General features: G+C 43.0%; 1 protein-coding gene across 1 annotated transcript in view; it reads right to left on the minus strand.

Moving 5' to 3' along the window:
- Nucleotides 1–6965: 6965 nt before the first annotated feature.
- Nucleotides 6966–19839, minus strand: part of ETFA (electron transfer flavoprotein subunit alpha) — a 99593-nt gene continuing 86719 nt past the window's right edge. Inside the window, exons 11-12 of the mRNA XM_003275417.4 lie at nt 16541–16621; nt 6966–7276 (exon numbers count right to left, since the gene is read on the minus strand). Coding sequence (XP_003275465.1) covers nt 7238–7276; nt 16541–16621 — 120 coding nt within the window. The 3' untranslated portion in view covers nt 6966–7237. The remainder of the gene's footprint in view (nt 7277–16540; nt 16622–19839) is intronic.

Genomic DNA, 19839 nt, shown 5'->3' on the forward strand with positions numbered 1-19839 from the left:
GTGGCTTTTCAGATCAAGTCCCACAGACAGGAGTATTGGGATGGAACCTGTGTGGCTAGAGGCTAGTGGCTTGGAATTCTATTTAGCATGGTGGGTGTCCACCTGAAATTCAACTCAGGAGCTCCTTTCTCCTTCCGAGACAGCTCTTGACGGAAGCCAGAGTCGAAGAGCATGGCTCCCGCCTTGGTGCTGCCGCCACGCTCCTCCCTGGTGCTATTCAGTTACCTCTAAAGAGAGAAGACAGAGTTGGGGTCCCACTCTTGGAGCTGACAAATTATCTGGGCCCAAGGAATCCCTCTAAGAAGCTGACAGTACCCTGTGCCCCACTCAACACTTGTGTGGAGTTGCTTCACAGGGACCCCCAACAACTCTGGGGGCTGAAACAGCCAAACCATGGACATCTCAGGGCTGGAGAGAGGTCTGCTCATCCCACTCTCTCCCATGCCTCCCACCTCAGGTGCCGCTGTACCTATGCACAGGATGTGGCAGAGACTGGATTCTCAGCCCAGCCCTGTTTCTGGTTAGCTATGAGGCTCCAAGCAAATCCTTAGACCGGCTTCCTCCCCGTGTACAACAGGAATGATCTTGTGCCTCCCACCCCGAAGGCTGCTGGGATAGCTAATGATGTAACAGAAGGGAAAACCCTTTGAGAATGTTTCAGGGGAGACACAAACAGAAAGCATCCTTACTAAAGAGAAGCCTGGGATGTTTTACTGCCAGCACACGCTCAGCACTTTTGAGGTCAGCTGCCCAGGAGACGCTCTTGCTGCTGCTGATAGTCTGGTGTGGGAGGGCCGCAGTGAGCCCCGCCCCTAGTCCCAACAGCCAGACTAGCCACTGTCTGCTCCTCTCCTGAGTGCATCCCTGCTCGCACATACCCATTTGTTCCATGCCTGTATTCACTCTGAGTGAGGTAAGAGAGCACTGTTATCCTCTAGACAGGAGGCGCCTTATCTTCCTTCCTCTCCCTTTGGTCAGTACTATTAGAGTACTACTGGAGTACTTGCCAAAAACTTGTATTTCCCTCACATTAACTAAGTGAGGAATTCATCACTATTCTGAATATCTTTGACTCCACTGCTGAAAAGTTTGGTATTCTCTCCTGGTGAATAGTTAATTATCCAAGGAAAATGATGAAACATTTGCTGCTAAAATTTATTGCAAGCTACCAGGAGACAGTGCTGGCATAATTTTATGCAGAGCCCCAGGCTGCAGCATAGGGAAGCAGGCTGCCTCTTCATCCTGAAACAAGCAAATGAAATTGACTACCCTGGAGATCAATCAGGACATTAAACACTGTGATGGATGTGGCAGAATTCTTCACTGTCTGAGATTTATGGGTCACCCTTCACCAAGCACTCTAGGAACCTCCCCAACATCAATTAGGCCTCATAACTAGGTATGCTCACCTCCACCTCCACTGATTAAGGAAGGGATGGGGGTTCTGGGACCTGCACCATGCTAAATACCACAAAAGGCCAATGAGCAGACTGGATCCAGATTGCAGTACAAAGACCCCTGCTTCCCTGAGCAAAGAGTGGCTCAGAATGGAGGAGTGTCCGGCTAGAAGGGGACTCATGCATCGAAGTCTAGACCTTGCATTTTCCAGAGAAAGCAGCTCAGTGTGTCATGTTCCTGGGTACTCCTGTTCTTTGTCCATGCTGGCCTTCTGCCTGGAATGCACTTCTTCATCTGGTTGATTTTGCTGCCCCTTCTGAACTTGGTGAGGCCTTCATATCTTGCTGCCCTGCACTGCAGCCCACCCCAGTCAGGCTAGATTAGGTCCATCCTCTGCACTCCCACTGAGGCACTTGGGATATAGCATGTGGTTGGGAGCAGACTGGCTTGTGGTCACCATTTACTAGCCATGAGTCCTTGGGCAAGTGTTTTAAGCTGTGTAGGCTTTAGTTTTCTCATCTGAAGAAGAGTTGCTGATAATCCTTGGCTTATAAAGCACTTTCATGTATGTCACCCCATCAGTGGGGAGTAGGAAACATTCAAGAAATCAGAATCTCAGGAGAGGAGGCAGTTTGCCCCAGGTCAAACCTACACCTTGTAAGGTTATGAGACGTAAATGAGATGACGTATGTAAAGGGCTCAGCACACCATCTTGGGCATAAGAAGCCCTCAAAAACAGTATTCACTGTCTCCATCTACTCACCTCGTATGACACTCACCAATACACTCATAGGTTAAAGCTTGTCATCTAGAAAGATCACCTAGTTCACATCGCCATTTTACAGATGATGAAAATGAAACCTGAAAGGAGGGAAGGTGACCAGGGAGCCTCTGGGGCAGTAACAGGAACAGGATGAGAACCCAACGCTCCTGTTGACCAGTCCACCCAGTGGTCCCCAGGTCCCAGACCCAAATGTCCCCTATGCAGCCCACGCTGGGAAGGAAACATAGCTGGAGTTGAGCACACAAAAAGAAAGCACTCACCCGTCTTTAACCACATGCCCAGTTAGTTGCAGCAGATGAAGAAGGCAAAGGCCACGCAGATAAGCCACCCCAGGGCCTCCCTCTCACCAGTCCCAATTCCACAGGAAGTAAATGCCAGCTTACTTCACAGAAAATCCCTAATTCCATCGGTGTTCCTTGCTTCTAATGACAAGCCTGCTGTTTTGAAGCAATGCAAACCAGAGGAGACAGTCCTGGAGAGAATGGGAGGACCACACTCTAGTGCACAGGCCAAGTTTTCCAGACCTGGAGTCCAGTTCAGGTCCCACATCTCACCAACTGCCTCTGGTCATCTCTCTGCTCATTTCTTCATCCAGAAGGTAGGCGTGATGATATGCACTTTAGAGGTGGTTGTATTAGAAGGGTATATAATGTACCCAACACACAGGGAGTTCTTAATAAGTAGTATTTGTCCAAAGTTCTGTTTGTGTTCCAGTTCTATCACATGTGTTGTGACCTGGGGCAAACTGCCTCCTCCTGAGAGTCTGATTTCTTGAATGTTTTCTACTCTTTCCCCCACTGATGAGGTGACATACATGAAAGTGCTTTATAAGCCAAGGATTAAAAGCAACTCTTCATTTGCTCCCCACAAAGATTTTTTAAAAACACCAGAGCTATAAGAAATTATGGCAGTGTATCATCCTACATGGACTTTTCACAAGGTTATCAGTCAAGCCTCCTTTAGCTCAGCAACAGCTAACCAAATCCATCTGTTACATTCAATGGTGTTCTCTGGGTTTCCCAGCCTCTTCAGCCCACTTTTATGCAAACTCAAACAAAAACCCTTAGTGAAAGACAGCGTGAAATGCAATCAAGCTGACCCTCCCTTTCAGAAAGAGAGCAGAAAGTGCACCTAGGGCTGGGGTTTCCAGCCCTCCAGCCCAGCAGACATGCTCAGGCTCTGGAGGCAGCAGGGCTCCCACTGCTATCCTGGGAGGAAGAGCCCTGCCCTCTGCCAGCCTTGCCCACAGCACTGGACCCATTTTCACAATCTCCAGGAGCCCATCCCCAGCCAAATTCATCTGGAGCCAGAGGATTCAGCCCCTAATGGCTTCCATCTTCTCCTCCTCCCTCCTCCTGTCCTGCATACACCACAAGTTATAGGCCTTCCTCAAAAACTGTAAATGGCTCCCTGTTGCCAGCGGTGTTTCTTAAGACTTGTTCAGGTGGCACAGTAAGTCATACAGTTTTTATGGGACACTCTTAATATACTGACATATCTAATTCTAACAAACAAGGAACAATTACCAACTAGCAGAAAGTATTTTAAATATTCAACAAAATCCCTGATACGTCCCAAGACAAAAACAAAAGCTGTGGTGGGTCAGTGGCTGCTGCTCTTTGTTCAGATCCAGATTGCTACTGTCCAGTCACCTTGGAATCTGCTCACATTCTTAAGACAAGGGGTAGCAGCTACCAAAGGTTTAGAAAGAAGTATGCAAGAAGGACTTAAGACTGGGAAACTGCTGTTGATAAATGTTTCCTGCAAATCAGGAAAAGTCCTGTATGGTCTAACTTTCACAGTACCATCGCTGGTCCAGTGGAAATGGCAGTGTTCCTTGAGGGCAAAGTTTGAGAACCATTGACCTCTAATTAGGGAAAAAGGCCTCCTCAGCCTGTGAGTCAATGTCCTCTCCAATCTGGCCTCAACTACCTACCACCCTCAATCCCCTCCCTGACCCCAGTGTTTCTGCCCCTCACTGCCTCATGCACCTGAGCTCTGATACCATTTTCCACTTCTGCTCTCATACACCAATTGAACAGCCCCTGCCTGCAAGGAATGGCCATGCCAGCCTCCTGAGGAGCCTTCTCTGTATATGCTGTCCATCCTGAGACCTGCTTTCTGCTTTTACTGATGTCTCATCTCATCTTTCCTGGTAGCTGTAAAATCCTTCAGGGCGGGGGCTGTGGCTCCAACAGCCTGTACTCTCAGAATCTGGAAGGATACCGTCCTCCCTGTCAAGACCACAAGCTACTTCGGGGCAATGGCTGGACCACACACTCTTCTAGGTATTTTCTTCAGAGTCCCAAAACAGCACAGCTGGTGAGCCAGAGAACCCAGCAGGGAACATGTCCCCACAGAATTGCTGAGAGCGAGTGGGACCTGGGAGAAAGCTGATGCTGTCCCCTCTCAGCTACTAAGAAGCTAGGCCCAGGGCCATTACTAGGCCTCAGGCCTTCTGCAACTGAAGAGGCCATCAGCTTCAGCTCACGGACCTACTTGGTTCTGCCCTCAGAGGGCTGCCTTTCTAACATGCCTATTTCTGCCCTCCCAGGGACTCGGTGTTCTGCCAAAATAACCAGGCCACCAAATTCCCAGAGGCTGTGTGAGGTTAACCAAAGACCTCAAAGAAACTAGGGGAAAAGGCAGGAAACCTATACGCAAGCATTAAAGAAAGCTACCCCTAACACCTTTCCCCCATACTGTTTCCAGAGCTATTGCTCTGGGTGCTAAGACTGGACACAGGCGCAGAGTCAACAGGAACTGTTCGGTTTCCAAAAAAACAGATTAAAAGGGCACATTATATATATGTGCCTCTTGCATATATAATAGTTTTAACAACTTGCCTCCACCTCACATGGCTGCCTTTTTACAATAAGCTCTAAGTGGGCACTCAGAGGGACTTCTGAGTTGAATAAAATCCCACTGGAGGGACTATTCCAGAACGCGCATCCCTCCTTCTCAACCAGGGTCCTAAATGTGCCCCTCCCACCCAGCATGAAGTACTTAGTGCTCTTTACCTGAGGCTGCTGTGCAGTCGCACTGTCCCTTGAGCTGAGGTGAGGGAGCATCACATCCTTAATGAAGTTACCACTCTGAAGCCAGTCTGCCTGGTTTCAAATCCTGACTCTCATTTATAAGCTGTCCGAATTAAGGCAAATTATATGACCTCTTTGAGCCTCAGCTTCCCCATCTGTAAAAGAAGGATAATAATAGCATCTAACTTACAGGGTGCTGTGAGAACTGAAGGGGTTTAATACGTATAAAGTGCTAGAACAGTGCCTGGTATATAGTAAGCATTATACTTAATGCTATGATGATGATGAGCTGTAAATACTAGTCCAGTGAACAGCTGCTTGGGGCTGACGCAGGGCAGCCATGACAGGAGGGAGCAAAGGGAGAAAGACCAACCAGTTCAACTCTGAGCCGAGGCACCACCTGGGATGTCCCTCCCTGAGCCAGCACACCTTCTACTGGGGGTGCCTCTGCGGCCGTCACCTTTGCCATTTCTCCTGCCCCCCAGTTATAGCATCCAACAGGGATGAGGGGTAAATGGAAAAAATCCTGAGCAAGGTTAGCCCTCTTAGGAAGAATCTCAAAGATAAAAACAAGACATAGGAATTACTCTCCCAAAGGTGATTCAAGCCATGTGGCCTTGGCCAAGTCACTTTACCTTCTTCACTTCTCTGTGCTTCAGTATCCCCATCCATACAACAAGGGGTCTGACCAGATGATCACTGGGCTCAGACATTCTAGGATTCTTCTATTCTAACAGACATTACTTGAAAAGAGGCATCATTCTACTGCTCTCCTCTCATCTCATTAAAAGAAGACTGAAATGCCAAAGATACAACTTTTAAAAGTCTTTTATAGCAACTGATTGTGACACAAATCAGAAAGGGTTCACTAGTCAGCTGGGGAAGGGCCCCAGGCTGGCCACACAAAGGCACTCTAGCCACCTCCATCACTTATCACTTCCCTTCTCTTCCCTACTGTCTGCTTGATCCAGGTCACTACTCCCACTTCTGCAGATCTGATTCAGGAGGGCAGCCCTCTTTGTTCTACTCACCTACCTACCCACACCTTCCTGCAGGCCTGTTCAAAGCCTCACTAGCCTCTGCTCTTGGGCCTGCATCCACACCAGCTGCAGCCCTGCTGACACTCTTGGACCTCAGCTGTGCCCTGGGCAGCAGAATGAGAGTGCCAGGGGTGACTACACAGGCCTGGGTGCTTCCTAAGAGAGCCCAAAAGAAGCCAACAGAAGGCAAAAGAAAGGCTAGCGCATTCTCTGCACAGGATTTTGAACGTTTATAATAACATCAAACTATCTGTTTGCATCAGAGGCCATGCTGTCTCAAAGCAGCCCCTCCTCCACTCTCCCTCCTTTACAGACAAAAGTCCTATAAACTGACAAAACCTTAAAATTAAACGGAAAATGAAATTTACCTTAAGCCAACTAAATACATGGAGCTGGGTCAGGTTTAAGTCAGGTCTGCTTTTGTCACATTAGCTATGGTCTTCTGAAGACTGGAGTATGTTTAAGATAATATTCATGCTTTATAGCCATGCTTTTTTAACTCTGCACTTGCCAATTCAGTTACCTTCTCCTATGAAGTTTGCCCTTCAACAATGAGATTAGTTAGATTGATTAGGCTGGTGGAGACAATCATGTGTACAATCTTCCTAAAACATAGAGCTCTCCATGAACAAGAAAAGCAAAAAAATAAATAAATAAACAAAATTTTTACTCCTTTTCTTCAATTTTCTCTAGAGGCTAGGCATATTTCTGATAGTTTTAAAGCTGTGGAAAAGCTTTATTATAGATTTTATTACAGAATTTAAAAATTTCAAAAAATAATTGTTTGGAACCACAGATAATTAAAAGGAAACATAGTAATCCCATAAACAAGCATTCTGGCATCTGTTAGAAATTTTCCCTCAAATTATGAAATGTAGCTCTCCATGCTTTCCAACGATTGTTATAGTACCCACAAATATCTGTGATTTCAGTGGAATACTTTAACATCAGTTTTCTTTTTAAGGCATGATCCTGATTCATTTTTTCTTCAATATCTCAGTCATTTCAGGAACTACCTGCAAATAAAAACAAAAAGTAATTAAGCAACTAGAGCCTTCACTGTGATACGGTCACAGCTCCGTAAGCAGTACAGGGAAGCCAAAAGAAACAACACAAATCACTGTTGAGGCACGAGGGCCCCCTCCTCTCCACCAGGAACCCCCTATTCTCTGGTAGTCTCTCTTCCCACCCAGGGAGACTACCCAGGACTCAGGGCTGACGGGGCCTACAGCCCACTCATTGCCTAAGTGCCTTTTTTTTTTTTTTTTTTTTTTTGAGACAGGCTCTCACTCTGTCACCCAGGCTGCAGTGCAGTGGTGCAATTATGGCTCACTGCAGCGTCTACCTCCTGGGGTCAATCACTCCTCCCACCTCAGTCTCCCAAGTAGCCACCAACCTGTCTAATTTTTGTAGAGATGGGGTATCGTCATGTTGCCCAGGCTAGTCTCAAACTCCTGGGCTCAAATGATCTGCCTGCCTCGGCCTCCCAAAGTGTTGAGATTACAGGCGTGAACCACTGCACACACTGCTACCTTTTGGCTTTTTGACCCAACCACAAATTTCAAGAAGGCACCCTAGAAACAGGAAGCCCAATTTTTCTTGTCTGGGCGAAGAGTACTGTGTATTTACCTTCATGTTTTCCTTGGCATTCTTCCCACTCTTAACTGCATTCCTGACTTTCCTTCGAAGTCCACACCAAAGTCTCTAGCTTACTGCAATTATGACTCCTGCCAACCTCCTCTATACTTGTTCTCTCACTGTTCATTCATTCATTCATTGTTCATTTCACAAACATATTGGTTGCTTTTTCAGCAGCACACTACTATCATCTGGCACACAGAAATGTGCTACATGCTGAACATTCAATATCATCACTCTTTATTAAAATCAAGACCTTGTGTGCTAATGCAGTGGCCGGTCAGCAGACACAGTAAGAAACCACAGCAAGGGGAAATGGCCTGAGTTGGCTCCAATTTTAAAAAGGATTAATTACTAACTCTTAGTCGTGGCGGTGCAGTGGTTGCAACTGGAGCCTCCAGTGTAGAGCTGCTTTGTCACTGCTCGGACAGAGGAGAGTTGTCCGAGGGGGCTGCAGGGAATGTCACACAGCTACTCTGAAAACTAGTCCAGCCACTTTGTGCAAAATATCAATTACCCAGCCTTCCAAGGGGCTTTCAGCTGCCTTAGCTCACAAAGATCCCAGCTGAACTCGCCACTGATGAATATAGCCTCTCAATTATTTAAGAGAGCTACATTTCCATTAGGTGGCAATAATGTGTTCCTACAAAATTTATTAAGGAAATTGTCGACATGTTGTTTCTTCCGAATGTCACTGTCTCTAGCCTATTAAAAGGCCCATGTTTACCATGGAGCCAGCAGGCATTTGCTCAGGGGTGGCATTAAGTGCTGGCACCACTTCTCCCAGCTTTCCTCAGTGGAGAGACCATGAGCTCATGCCAGTCACACAGATGACATGCTAACTGAGCTTCACACGGGACCTGTATATTTCATGAAAAATAGGATAAAGCCCAACTTCTTTTACCACAAAGTGAAACACTAATTTGGTTTAGAATATATAACTTTTTAAAATTTTACCGAATATATCCTTACCACACTCCCCATGAAAGGGTTGAGAGGATTTTCTCTATCATCTATATCTTTTTTAATTAGATCAACCACATGCTTTTTTTTTCTTTTCTGAGACAGAGTTTCGCTCTTGTTGCCCAGGCTGGAGTGCAATGGTGCCGTCTCAGCTCACTGCAACCGCCGCCTCCCAGGTTCCAGCAATTCTCCTGCCTCAGCCTCCCAAGTAGCTGCGATTACAGGCACTCACCACCATACCCAGCTAATTTTTTTTGTATTTTCAGTAGAGATGGGGTTTCACCAAGTTGGCCAGGTTGGTCTCGACCTCCTGACCTCAGGTGATCCACCCACCTCAGACTCCCAAAGTGCTGGGATTACAGGCGTGAGCCACTGCACCCAGCCCAACTGCACACCTTTAAAGCATACCACACGATGCCTTATTTAGGAAAAAGGAAATGCTAACTCAGGTTCATTGAGTGTCTGATGGCCTGAGCACACTGAAAGATCTGGATTCTTGTTTCTATTCTCTTTTAGATATTGCAGAGGCAGCTCCCTACTCAGTAAGACCCAATAAAAGTCACTTGTTTTTTTAAAAAAAGACAACCTACTGATATAAATCACAGTACAAGTATATTTCACTCATTCACTTAGTACTTCCTCCAGGTAGTACTAAGGGAAACAGAGAAGCTCTCTGTCACTGTGGGAGTGACAGAGGAGTTCTGCCTCCTAGTTGGCAAGAATAGACAGAGGCCTATGAACCACCCAATCAGAAGTGTCCTCAGCTTATACTGGAATGTAGGAGAAGGAGAAGAGAACAGCATTAAAAGCTCCAAATTCAGGAGTTCTGAGGAAGATCAGTGTGGATTAGGAAAATTCAGAACATCAAACTAAAGAAGAAAAGGATTCTAGGCAAAAAACGAGGCACAGACAGAGATAAACAACTGCAGGTTCCAGAGATAGTAAAGAGACTGTAGTGACTACGAGGGAGAAGAGGAAAGAAAGGAAGGTTTAGAAAGATAAGTCGTTTGCTGAGTTCATTCAATGGGAACAGAATAGTCTCTTTGAACAGACAGATGGTGCTGGGACAACTGGATAATCACATGCCAAAGAATGAAGATGGACTCCTACCTCACACCATATACAAAAATTAACTCAAAATGGATCAACAACCTAAATATATGAGCTAAAACCATAAAACTCTTATAAGAAAACAGGGGTGAATCTTCACGACCCAATATTTGGCAATGGATTCTTAGATATGATGCCAAAAGCACAAGCAACAAAATTTTAAAAAAGATAAATTGGACTTCATCAAAATCTAAAACTCTTGCACATCAAAGGATATTCTCAAGAAGGTGAAAAGCTAACCTACAGAATGAGAGAAAACGTTTGGAAATCATATCTCTGGTAAGTGTTTAGTATCCAGAATATGTAAAGAATTCACACAAGTCAACAAAAAGAGAAACAGCCCAACTGAAAATGGGCAAAAGAGATGGATAAACACTTCTCTAAATGAGATATATGAATGGCCAATGAACATCTTTTCATATGTTTATGTGCTTAACATCACTAGTTATTAGGAAAACGCAAATCAAAGTCACGATGAGATACTATTTCACACCTACTAGGATGACTAGAATTAAAAAACAGAAAATAAGTGTTAATGAGGATGTGGAAAAACTGGAACCCTTGTGCACTGCTGGTGGGAACGTAAAATCATGCAACTTCTATGGAAAGAAGTTTGAAGGTTCTTCAAAAAGCTAAACACAGAATTATCATATGACCCAGCAATTCTACTCCTAGTTATATACCCAAAAGAACTGAAAGCAGGGGCTTGAGCAGATACTTGTGGGCCAATGTTCACTACACTATGGATTAGGCAATGGGTTTCTGGTTTTTGTTTTTTTTTTGAGATGGGTTCTCTTTTGCCCAGGCTGGAGTGCAGTGGCATGATCTTGGCTCACTGCAACTTCTGCCTCTTCCCAAGTTCAAATGATTCTTCCACCTCAGCCTCCCCAGTAGCTGGGGCTATAGGTGCGTGCCACCATGCCTAGCTAATTTTTGTATTTTTTGGTAGAGATGGGGTTTCACCATATTGGCCAGGCTGGTCTCAAACTCGTGACATCGAGTGATCCACCCACCTTGGCCTCCCAGTGCTGGGATTACAGGTGTGAGTCACCATGCCTGGCTGGCAATGGTTTTTTAGATATGAGACTTCAAGCATAAGCAACAAAGAAAAAATTGGTAAGCTGGATTTCATCAAAATTTAAAACTTTCTTTATTTTAAAACTTTTTCTCCCCCTTTTTCATAGGCATTGACAAAATTTAAAACTTTCATGCTTTAAAGGACACCATTAAGAAAGTGAAAGGACAACCCACACAATGGGAGAAAATATTTGCAAATCAAATATTCAATAAGGGACTTATATCCATAATATATAAAGAACACTAACAACTCAAGAACAAAAAGATAATGTGATTTAAAAATTACAAAGGATCTGAATAAGCTTTCTCCAAAGAAAATATACAAATGGCCAATAAGCAGATGAAAAGATACTAAACGTCATTTGCCATCAGGGAAATACAAATCAAAACCACAATGAGATACCACCTCACACTCATTAGAAGGATTATATTTAAAAAGACAGACAATAACATACATTAATGAGTATATAGAAAAACTGGAGCCCTCACACATTTTTGGTGGGAATGTAAAAGGGGGCAGCCACTTTGAAAACAACCTGATGGGTATTCAAAATGTTAAACTCAGAGTTACCAGGTGACCCAGCAATTCCATTCCTAGACATCCATCCAAAAGCAACGAAAACATAGGTCTGCACAAAACCTCATATGTGAATGTTCATAGCAGCATTATTCATAATAGCCAAAAAGGGGAAAAACCCAACATGTCCATTAAATGATAAATGAATGAACAAAATGTTACATACCCCTACAATGGATATTATTTGGCAAGAAAAAGAAACAAAGTACTAACACAGGCTATAACATGGATGAACTTTGAAAACCTTATGTTAACTGAAAGAAGTCAATCACAAAGATCACATATTACATAATTCCATTTATATGAAACATCCAGGACTGGCCAATCTATAGAAACAGAAAGTAGATTAGTGGTTGACAGGAGCTGGGGCTGGGGGCTGGGGATGCAGAATGTAAAACAGGGAGTGAATGCTGATAGGTATGGAATTCTTTTTGGTGTGATGAAATGTGTGATAGTGGTTGTGTAACTGTGAAAATACTAAAATTCACTGAACTGTACATTTTTAAATGGTGAGTTTTATGGTACGTGAATTGTATCTCAGTAAAGCTGTTATATTAAAACAAACAAACAAAAAACAGGTGGTGCCCTATGCCCTATCACTGTAACTACAATTATAATATTTACCATTTATTGAGCACCTACTATGTACCTGTACAGAACAGGCAGGCTAATATTTGTCACAGACTCTATTAGTATTAGGTACAGTATAATCTCATTTAATCTTCATTACAACATTTAAAGAGGTAGTGTAATATTTACATTACTTACAAGAAAGCTGATGTCCAGAGATTAAATATCTTAGCCAAGATAATTTAACTAGTATGTGGCCAAGGCAGAATTGGAATTAAAGGTCTTAATTACTATAAAATATTATTTCTGTGGGAAAAACAAACTTGCCCTTTATAACTAATGATTGTTGAAGGGTCAAGCAAAACAATTAATACAAGAGAATAAAATGTTATGCATATTCATTTTTACTCCAGATACGGTTCTACTTGGTGAGCAAAATATCACCTAGGGAATTATTAGTCTAACAGCTATATATACATGTTACACATGATACAATTTGCAATTTAAAATTTTCACACAAAAATTAGGCTAAAAAAGTCCTTTCTGTACGCTATTATTTGACTTCTATTTTCTTTAGATTGTAATCCAAAATAGATAATGCTAATTAATTCTCACCCATAATTTGTATAATTAATTGTATTTCTTAATGTTATATAAAGATGTTACCTTATATATTTCTTAATGTTACATAAATATTTTAAAAATTATAATTTTAAAATATAATTACAATACATAAAATACAAAAAAATAAAATTTTATTAAAAACTATAAATATAACATTAAGAAATATAATTATACAAATATTGCATTTTTGATTTTTTTAAATCAAAAGTATTAAATATTTGATTTTTAAAATATTTTCTTTAAATATTTGATTTTTAAAATATTTTCTTTAAATATTTGGTTTTTAAAAAACGAGGTCACCCCAGTAAGGAGTATATTCACCAAACCACTTTGTCTATGCTCTTCTGTCAGAATTACTACAGTATTCACCTACAATAAGCTCATTCTAATTTCAGCTGAGAAAACGACTTGATGCATACTCTGTAGGTTCCTAGAGTCTGTCAAAGGTGCGATTCTTTTTACTGCACCTTATCCAAGGTACAATAGTAGTGGTGAGCCACCCAGCTGTAGTACCTGCTGAGCCAGAGAGGCAGAAAGATGAGAGAGAAGGGGAACAGAAGCAGGACCCTGGCTTAGTTGTGCCCATAACCTTGCTGATTGTCCCAAATCACATATCTCTGGGACAGGCAACTTAAAAAGAATGCACCTGGCTTGTGTTACTCACATAGTAACAAACAGGAGTCTGCCATATGTTTAATATTTTTATAATCTTTAGTTTTTTTCCCCCAAATTGAATTTTTTTTTTTGAGACAGGGTCTTACTCTGTTGCCGAGGCTGAAATGCAGTGGTATAATCATGGCTCACTGAAGTCTCAATCTCCTGGGCCCACATGACCCTCCTACCTCAGTCTCCCAAGTAGCTGGGACCACAGGCACATGTCACCAGAGCCGGCTAATTTTTGTATTTTTTGTAGAGATGGGGTTTCACCATGTTGCCCAGGCTGGTCTCCTACTCCTGGACTCAAGTGATCCGCCTTTCCTCGGCCTTCCAAAGTGCTGGGATTACAGGCATAAGCCATTGTGCCTGGCCTCCCAAATTGCATTTTTTAAGGACTGATTAACTTCTCTACTTTTGTATTAATCAAATACATATATAACTGTACTTCAGAACTTTTTTTTTTTTTTTTTTTTGAGACAGAGTCTTGCTCTGTTGCCCAGGCTGGAGTCCAGTGGCACCATCTTGGCTCACTGCAACCTCTGCCTCCCAGGCTCAAGTGATTCTTGTGCCCCAGCCTCTCGAGTAGCTGGGATTACAGGCATGCATCACCATGCTCGGCTAATTTGTTTTTCACAGTTTTAGTAGAGACAGCATTTCACCATCTTGCCCAGGCTGGTCTCAAACTCCTGAGCTCGGGTGATCCGCCTGCCTCGGCCTCCCAAAGTGCTGGGATTGCAGGTGTGAGCCACCGCTCCTGGCCATGTACTTCAGAACTTCTAAGCTGTAGGAGATAGTGATTGCCTTAATACAATTCTAGCTAAAAGCACATAAACATGATATCTTGGCCTAAAGTCTCTCTCTAGTCCAGTGTGGGCTTCCTAAAATACCAAAAGGAGCCTGAGAACCTGAAACTGGAAGTCAGCTGACTAGATGATTTTTAAGGCCTCGTTCCACTTCACTGTCTTAGGACTCTTTCTCACTGAGATACCTCTGTGTCCACACACATGCATATTCTCATGCCAAACCTGGGAGCTGCCCTTAATGCAGGAGCACAATGTGTGTGACCCCATTCTATCAATGACTACAACGAAGCTCCTGCCCCAAGGCAGGTGTCCACTGGAAGAACACTGAAAATTTCCAACTGCTTAACCGTTTATCTTTTTATCATGAAAGCCCCCATGTGAGTTTTAATACATAGTACACAGGCAGACAGAAAAATGTAACAAAATTACTTATAAGTTTATTAAAATATTCTCTTGAGGAAAAAAGGCAACTACAGTAGACATCTACTTGCAAACATGGATGAGGTTCAGAAAGTACTTAATTTTGCTTTTAAATAAAAATAATATTTACCCTCTATTCACACCAATAGTAAGAAGTGAATTCTTACTACGTGAACAAAGTTATCATTATACAGAGAAAAAAAAAATTCTCTTTTTCATACCAGCTCCCCTTCCCACTGGAACATCTTAGTGGGAAAATGACTGACATTACTGTTTGTTCTTACGCACTTGGGCCAGGCAACATGAGCAGCTGACCTGCCTGAACCCCAAACACCAAATACAGAGCTTCAGGGTTACTGAAGAGGGGTAATGTTTTTCCCAAGACAAAATCTAAGCTCTTTGGCGGGGGCCTTCTGAGGGGAAGTATGCCCAACACTGAGCCAGAGCAAGAGCCCCATCCTAGTCTTTGCATGCAGTCTGAGCCATCAAGGAGTAATCGGCTCAAGGGTCCTATTTCCATCCTTCACTGAGCATGAACATACTTCAAAGTACAAATGTGCTCTCCAGGCACACTCACTAGTTCCTCTAGATCATATGCAGTGCTGGTGAAGTCACGGAAATGGGCCAATCTTCTTGCTGAGGGGACCACCTGTAGCTCTGTTCTCAGGCTGAAGCCTCTCCACTGAGGCCCATAGCCCCTTGCTGTGGTTCTCCATGAGGGGTTCCTCACCCCAGCAAACCCACTTTTCCTAGGGTTGGATGCTATTTTCAGAGTGTCAATTCCTGCATGAGTGATTTCTGCATAAGATAAACTAGAAACATGTAGGCAGACCCAGGGAAAAGAAGAAACCAGGCCATGCATGAGTCATGACCTTTAAATGTGGCCAAATGAGTATCAGGTGCTCATCACCTGTAATTCACTAATTAATATCATGAAAGTAATTTTTCTCATGGGAAGGTCAAATACGGAGGTGACGGCAAGAAAGAAGGAACACTCAAGTGTGAGGAGTGGGAAATAAGTGCCCTCCCTACGCTTGTCAGCTAAGGAAGGCCATTAACCCACAAACACAGCAAGCCGAGCATTCCTATTGAGTCGGATAAGCTGGATATGAGTGCCTACTCTCCCCTGAAAAGCTCTAGCATTCTTGGCAAATCCCTGAATAAGGGGTTTTGATGTTAATTTCTTTAGGGTACCTGCCAAATATGATTCTAGGTTATAATTACTTGAATCACTTCACATTGTGCATTAACTTAGCACATGAGATGCCAAAAACTATGTGGGTATTTTTTTTTTTTCTTTTTTTGAGACAGAGTCTCACTCTGTCACCCAGGCTGGAGTGTAGTGGCGTGATCTCTGCTCACTGCAAGCTCCGCCTCCTGGGTTCACACTATTCTCCTGCCTCAGCCTCCCGAGTAGCTGGGACTACACGCACCTGCCACCACATCCAGCTAATTTTTTGTATTTTTTAGTAGAGACAGGGTTTCACTGTGTTAGCCAGGATGGTCTCGATCTCCTGACCTCATGATCCGCCCGCCTTGGTCTCCCAAAGTGCTGGGATTACAGGCGTGAGCCACCACGCCCGGCCGTCATGTGGATATTTTAAAGACAATTTGGACACTTTCTTAAAAGGAAAGTTATAATGCTCTATATAAACAACACATATCTACTCTTAGAGCAACTTAAAGTAGGTCAGAATTGTGTACATATATTAACAGTATACATACAAACATAGACACACAAACACACAATGTTTTCTTTTAATAGCTTCATCCCTGACCAATTCTGAGAGTTTCTCGGATGACAATCTAGATAATAGCAATTTCTCTCAAGGCCAGCTTACCTTAAATAAATCTGCAACTATTCCATAATCTGCCACTTGGAAAATTGGAGCTTCTGGGTCTTTATTAATAGCCACAATTGTCTGTGAAATAAAAACAAAGAGTTTGACTTTTATCAAGAAAACATTCCACACAGACTGATAGTTCTATTTTAACTTCCCTTACAATATATTAATATTCTTAAAATGTCTACCAAATAAGATTTGATGCATCTGTGTCAATATTGTAAATTTATTAGAAATTTCCAGGTTGGAATGTAATAAAATTCTCTCTTACCCACATCTAGCCCATCTCAGTATTAAAGAGTTTAAAATCATTATTTTTTAAAAGTTCTTTTGACTTACAAAAAAAAATTTGATTTTAGGTGAAAAAGTAACAAATCTATACCCAAATCCACAGCCTTTGTAGTGCAAATTATTTTGTCCTTCATTTATTATTTTAAATTATTCCGGAGGACAGGTACAGTGGCTCACACCTGTAATCCCAGCACTTTGGGAGGCCAAGACGGGTGAATCACCTGAGGTCAGGAGTTCGAGACTAGCCTGGCCAACATGGTAAAACCTGTCTCTACTAAAAATACAAACATTAGCCAGGCATGGTGGCGTGTGCCTGTAATCCCAACTACTTGGGAGACTGAGGCAGGAGACTCACTTGAACCTGGGAGGCAGAAGTTGCAGTGAGCAGAGATCACGCCACTGCACTCCAGCAGTGAGACTCTGTCTCGACAAAAATAAAAAATAAAAATAAATAAATAGGCCAGGCACGGTGGCTCACGCCTGTAATCCCAGCACTTTGGGAGGCCAAGGCGGGCAGATCACAAGGTCAGGAGATCAAGACCATCCTGGCTAACACGGTGAAACCCCATCTCTACTGAAAAATACAAAAACTTAGCTGGGCGTGGTGGCGGGCGCCTGTAGTCCAAGTTACTCGGGAGGCTGAGGCAGGAGAATGGCGTGAACCCGGGAGGCGGAGGTTGCAGTGAGCTGAGATCGCGCCACTGCATTCCAGCCTGGGCGACAGAGCGAGACTCTGTCTCAAAAATAAATAAATAAATAAAATAAAATAATTATTATGGGATATTCTAACAATATGAAAGCTAAACTATCTTGTCAGCCTGTTATTAAGGGACGTTAAACAGCTTTAAGTCCTTATGTACATAGCAAATAGATTAATAAAAGAAGCAAATTACATGTATCTCTTATAAAAGCTGTCAAACATTTCTCTTATTTGCTATAAAAATATTCTTAAATGCAGGCCAGGCATGGTAACGCATACCTATAATCCCAGCACTTTGGGAGGTGGAGGTGGGAGGATCACTTGAGCCCAGGAGTTCAAGACCAGCCTGCGCAACACAGGGAGACCCCATCTCTACAAATAAAAGATAAAAGCTTATGCCTGTAATCCCAGCACTTTGAGAGGCTGAAGCAGGCGGATCACTTGAGGTCAGGAGTTCAAGACCAGCCTGGCCAATATGGTGAAATCCCATTTCTACTAAACACACAAAAATTAGCCAGGTGTGGCGGTGCACGCCTGTACTCCCAGCTGTTCGGGAGGCTGAGACAGGAGAATTGCTCAAATCTGGGAGGTGGAGGTTGCGGTGAGCCAAGATTGTGCACCGCACGTTAGCATGGGTGACAGAGTGAGACTCCGTCTCAAAGAAAAAAAAAAGGAAAAGCTATCATTCAAATGATTCTTTTATTAATATCAGATAGTTTATCAATACAAATAGTTTGGTATTCCCCATAGATGCTTCTAACACCACTGCAGTTAGACTCTAATGTAGTATTATTTTAATAGATTGTGGACTAAAAATAATTCAAATCTCTAGAAGTAAAATTAAGTTTCTACCTACCTGGCATTGTATGTTGTGAAAACAGCTGGTATTAAAAAATACATTAAGTATTTTGATGTAGCCTGACTTAAAATACAGGCTACATGATATCCAACATCTGTGTATTTCCCTTAGAGGGGTTCCTCAGAGAGATGTGCAGAAGATGCCAGAATGTCTAAGATTGGAACATGGTATGGTCCAGGTAACTGCTAATCCAGAGAAACATGCTACACACATTAAGATGCGTGGTCAGAGACAATAAACAAGTTTCAGACATGAGCCTCAAATCCAAAGGCACAAGAACAAACATTTTGAATTGCAGGTGTTGATTTGCATTGATGTGTTTCTCTTTTGGGAACGTCTAACCTGCTTCACAGCGACAAATAGAGATTTGTTTAGTTATTGATGGTAAATTATTCTTCTAGAGGCCACTTAGTCAGACATCTGGGAGTTTAATCATCCGAAAGCTTTTTCATTATACTATATAACAATTGTTATTATCATTATTACTTTGAGACAGGGTCTCATTGTGTTGCTCAGGCTGGAGTGCAGTGGTACAATCAGCTCACAGAAGCCTCGATCTCCTGGGCTCAAGTGATCCTCCCACCTCAACCTCCTGAGTAGCTGGGACCACAGGGGTATACCACTATGCTCAGATAATTCTTTCATTTTTTGGAGAGATGGGGTTCTCACTGTGTTGCCCAGGCCACTCTCCAACTCCTGGGCTCAAGTGATCCTCCTGCCTTGGCCTCCCAAAGTGCTGGGATTACAGTGAGCCACCATGCCTGCCTTAAAAGTTATTTTTAAAGAGAGAGCATATAACTGTGGGCAAGGAACCACTACAGTATTTAAGAAAAAAGATGTGGGGCTGGTTATTGTTCTTCAGATTATTAAAATAATATTCCTAAATAATCAATTGTAAGGAACCACAATAAAGTCTTGCTTGTATCCAAAGCTCTCTCAATAGCTCCTCACAAGCTCAAGTTCTTCCTCTTTACTAAGCTTTGAAATGCATAGATTGTATTCAGCCATATTATTACTTTTTTTTTTTTTTTTTTTTTTTTTTTAGATGGAGTCTCGTTCTGTCACCCTGGCTGGAGTGCAGTGGCGCGATCTCGGCTCACTGCAGCCTCCGCCTCCCGGGTTCATGCCATTCTTCTGCCTCAGCCTCCCAAGTAGCTGGGACTACAGGCGCCCGCCACCATGCCCGGCTAATTTTTTGTATTTTTAGTAGAGATGGGGTTTCATTGTGTTAGCCAGGATGGTCTTGATCTCTTGACCTCAGGTGATCTGCCCGCCGCGGCCTCCAAAGTGCTGGGATTACAGGTGTGAGCCACTGCACGTGGCCTCAACCATATTACTATATATTAGTTCAGAAAGTGCTTTCATTAGATTCATTTGATTTAACAATCGAATCTTGAATTCCTTCAACTAAACCAGGATTCTAATTAAAATTGCAGCTTGTAGGGA

The sequence above is a fragment of the Nomascus leucogenys genome, chromosome 6 (assembly GCF_006542625.1).
Source record: "Nomascus leucogenys isolate Asia chromosome 6, Asia_NLE_v1, whole genome shotgun sequence".
Lineage (NCBI taxonomy): Eukaryota > Metazoa > Chordata > Mammalia > Primates > Hylobatidae > Nomascus > Nomascus leucogenys.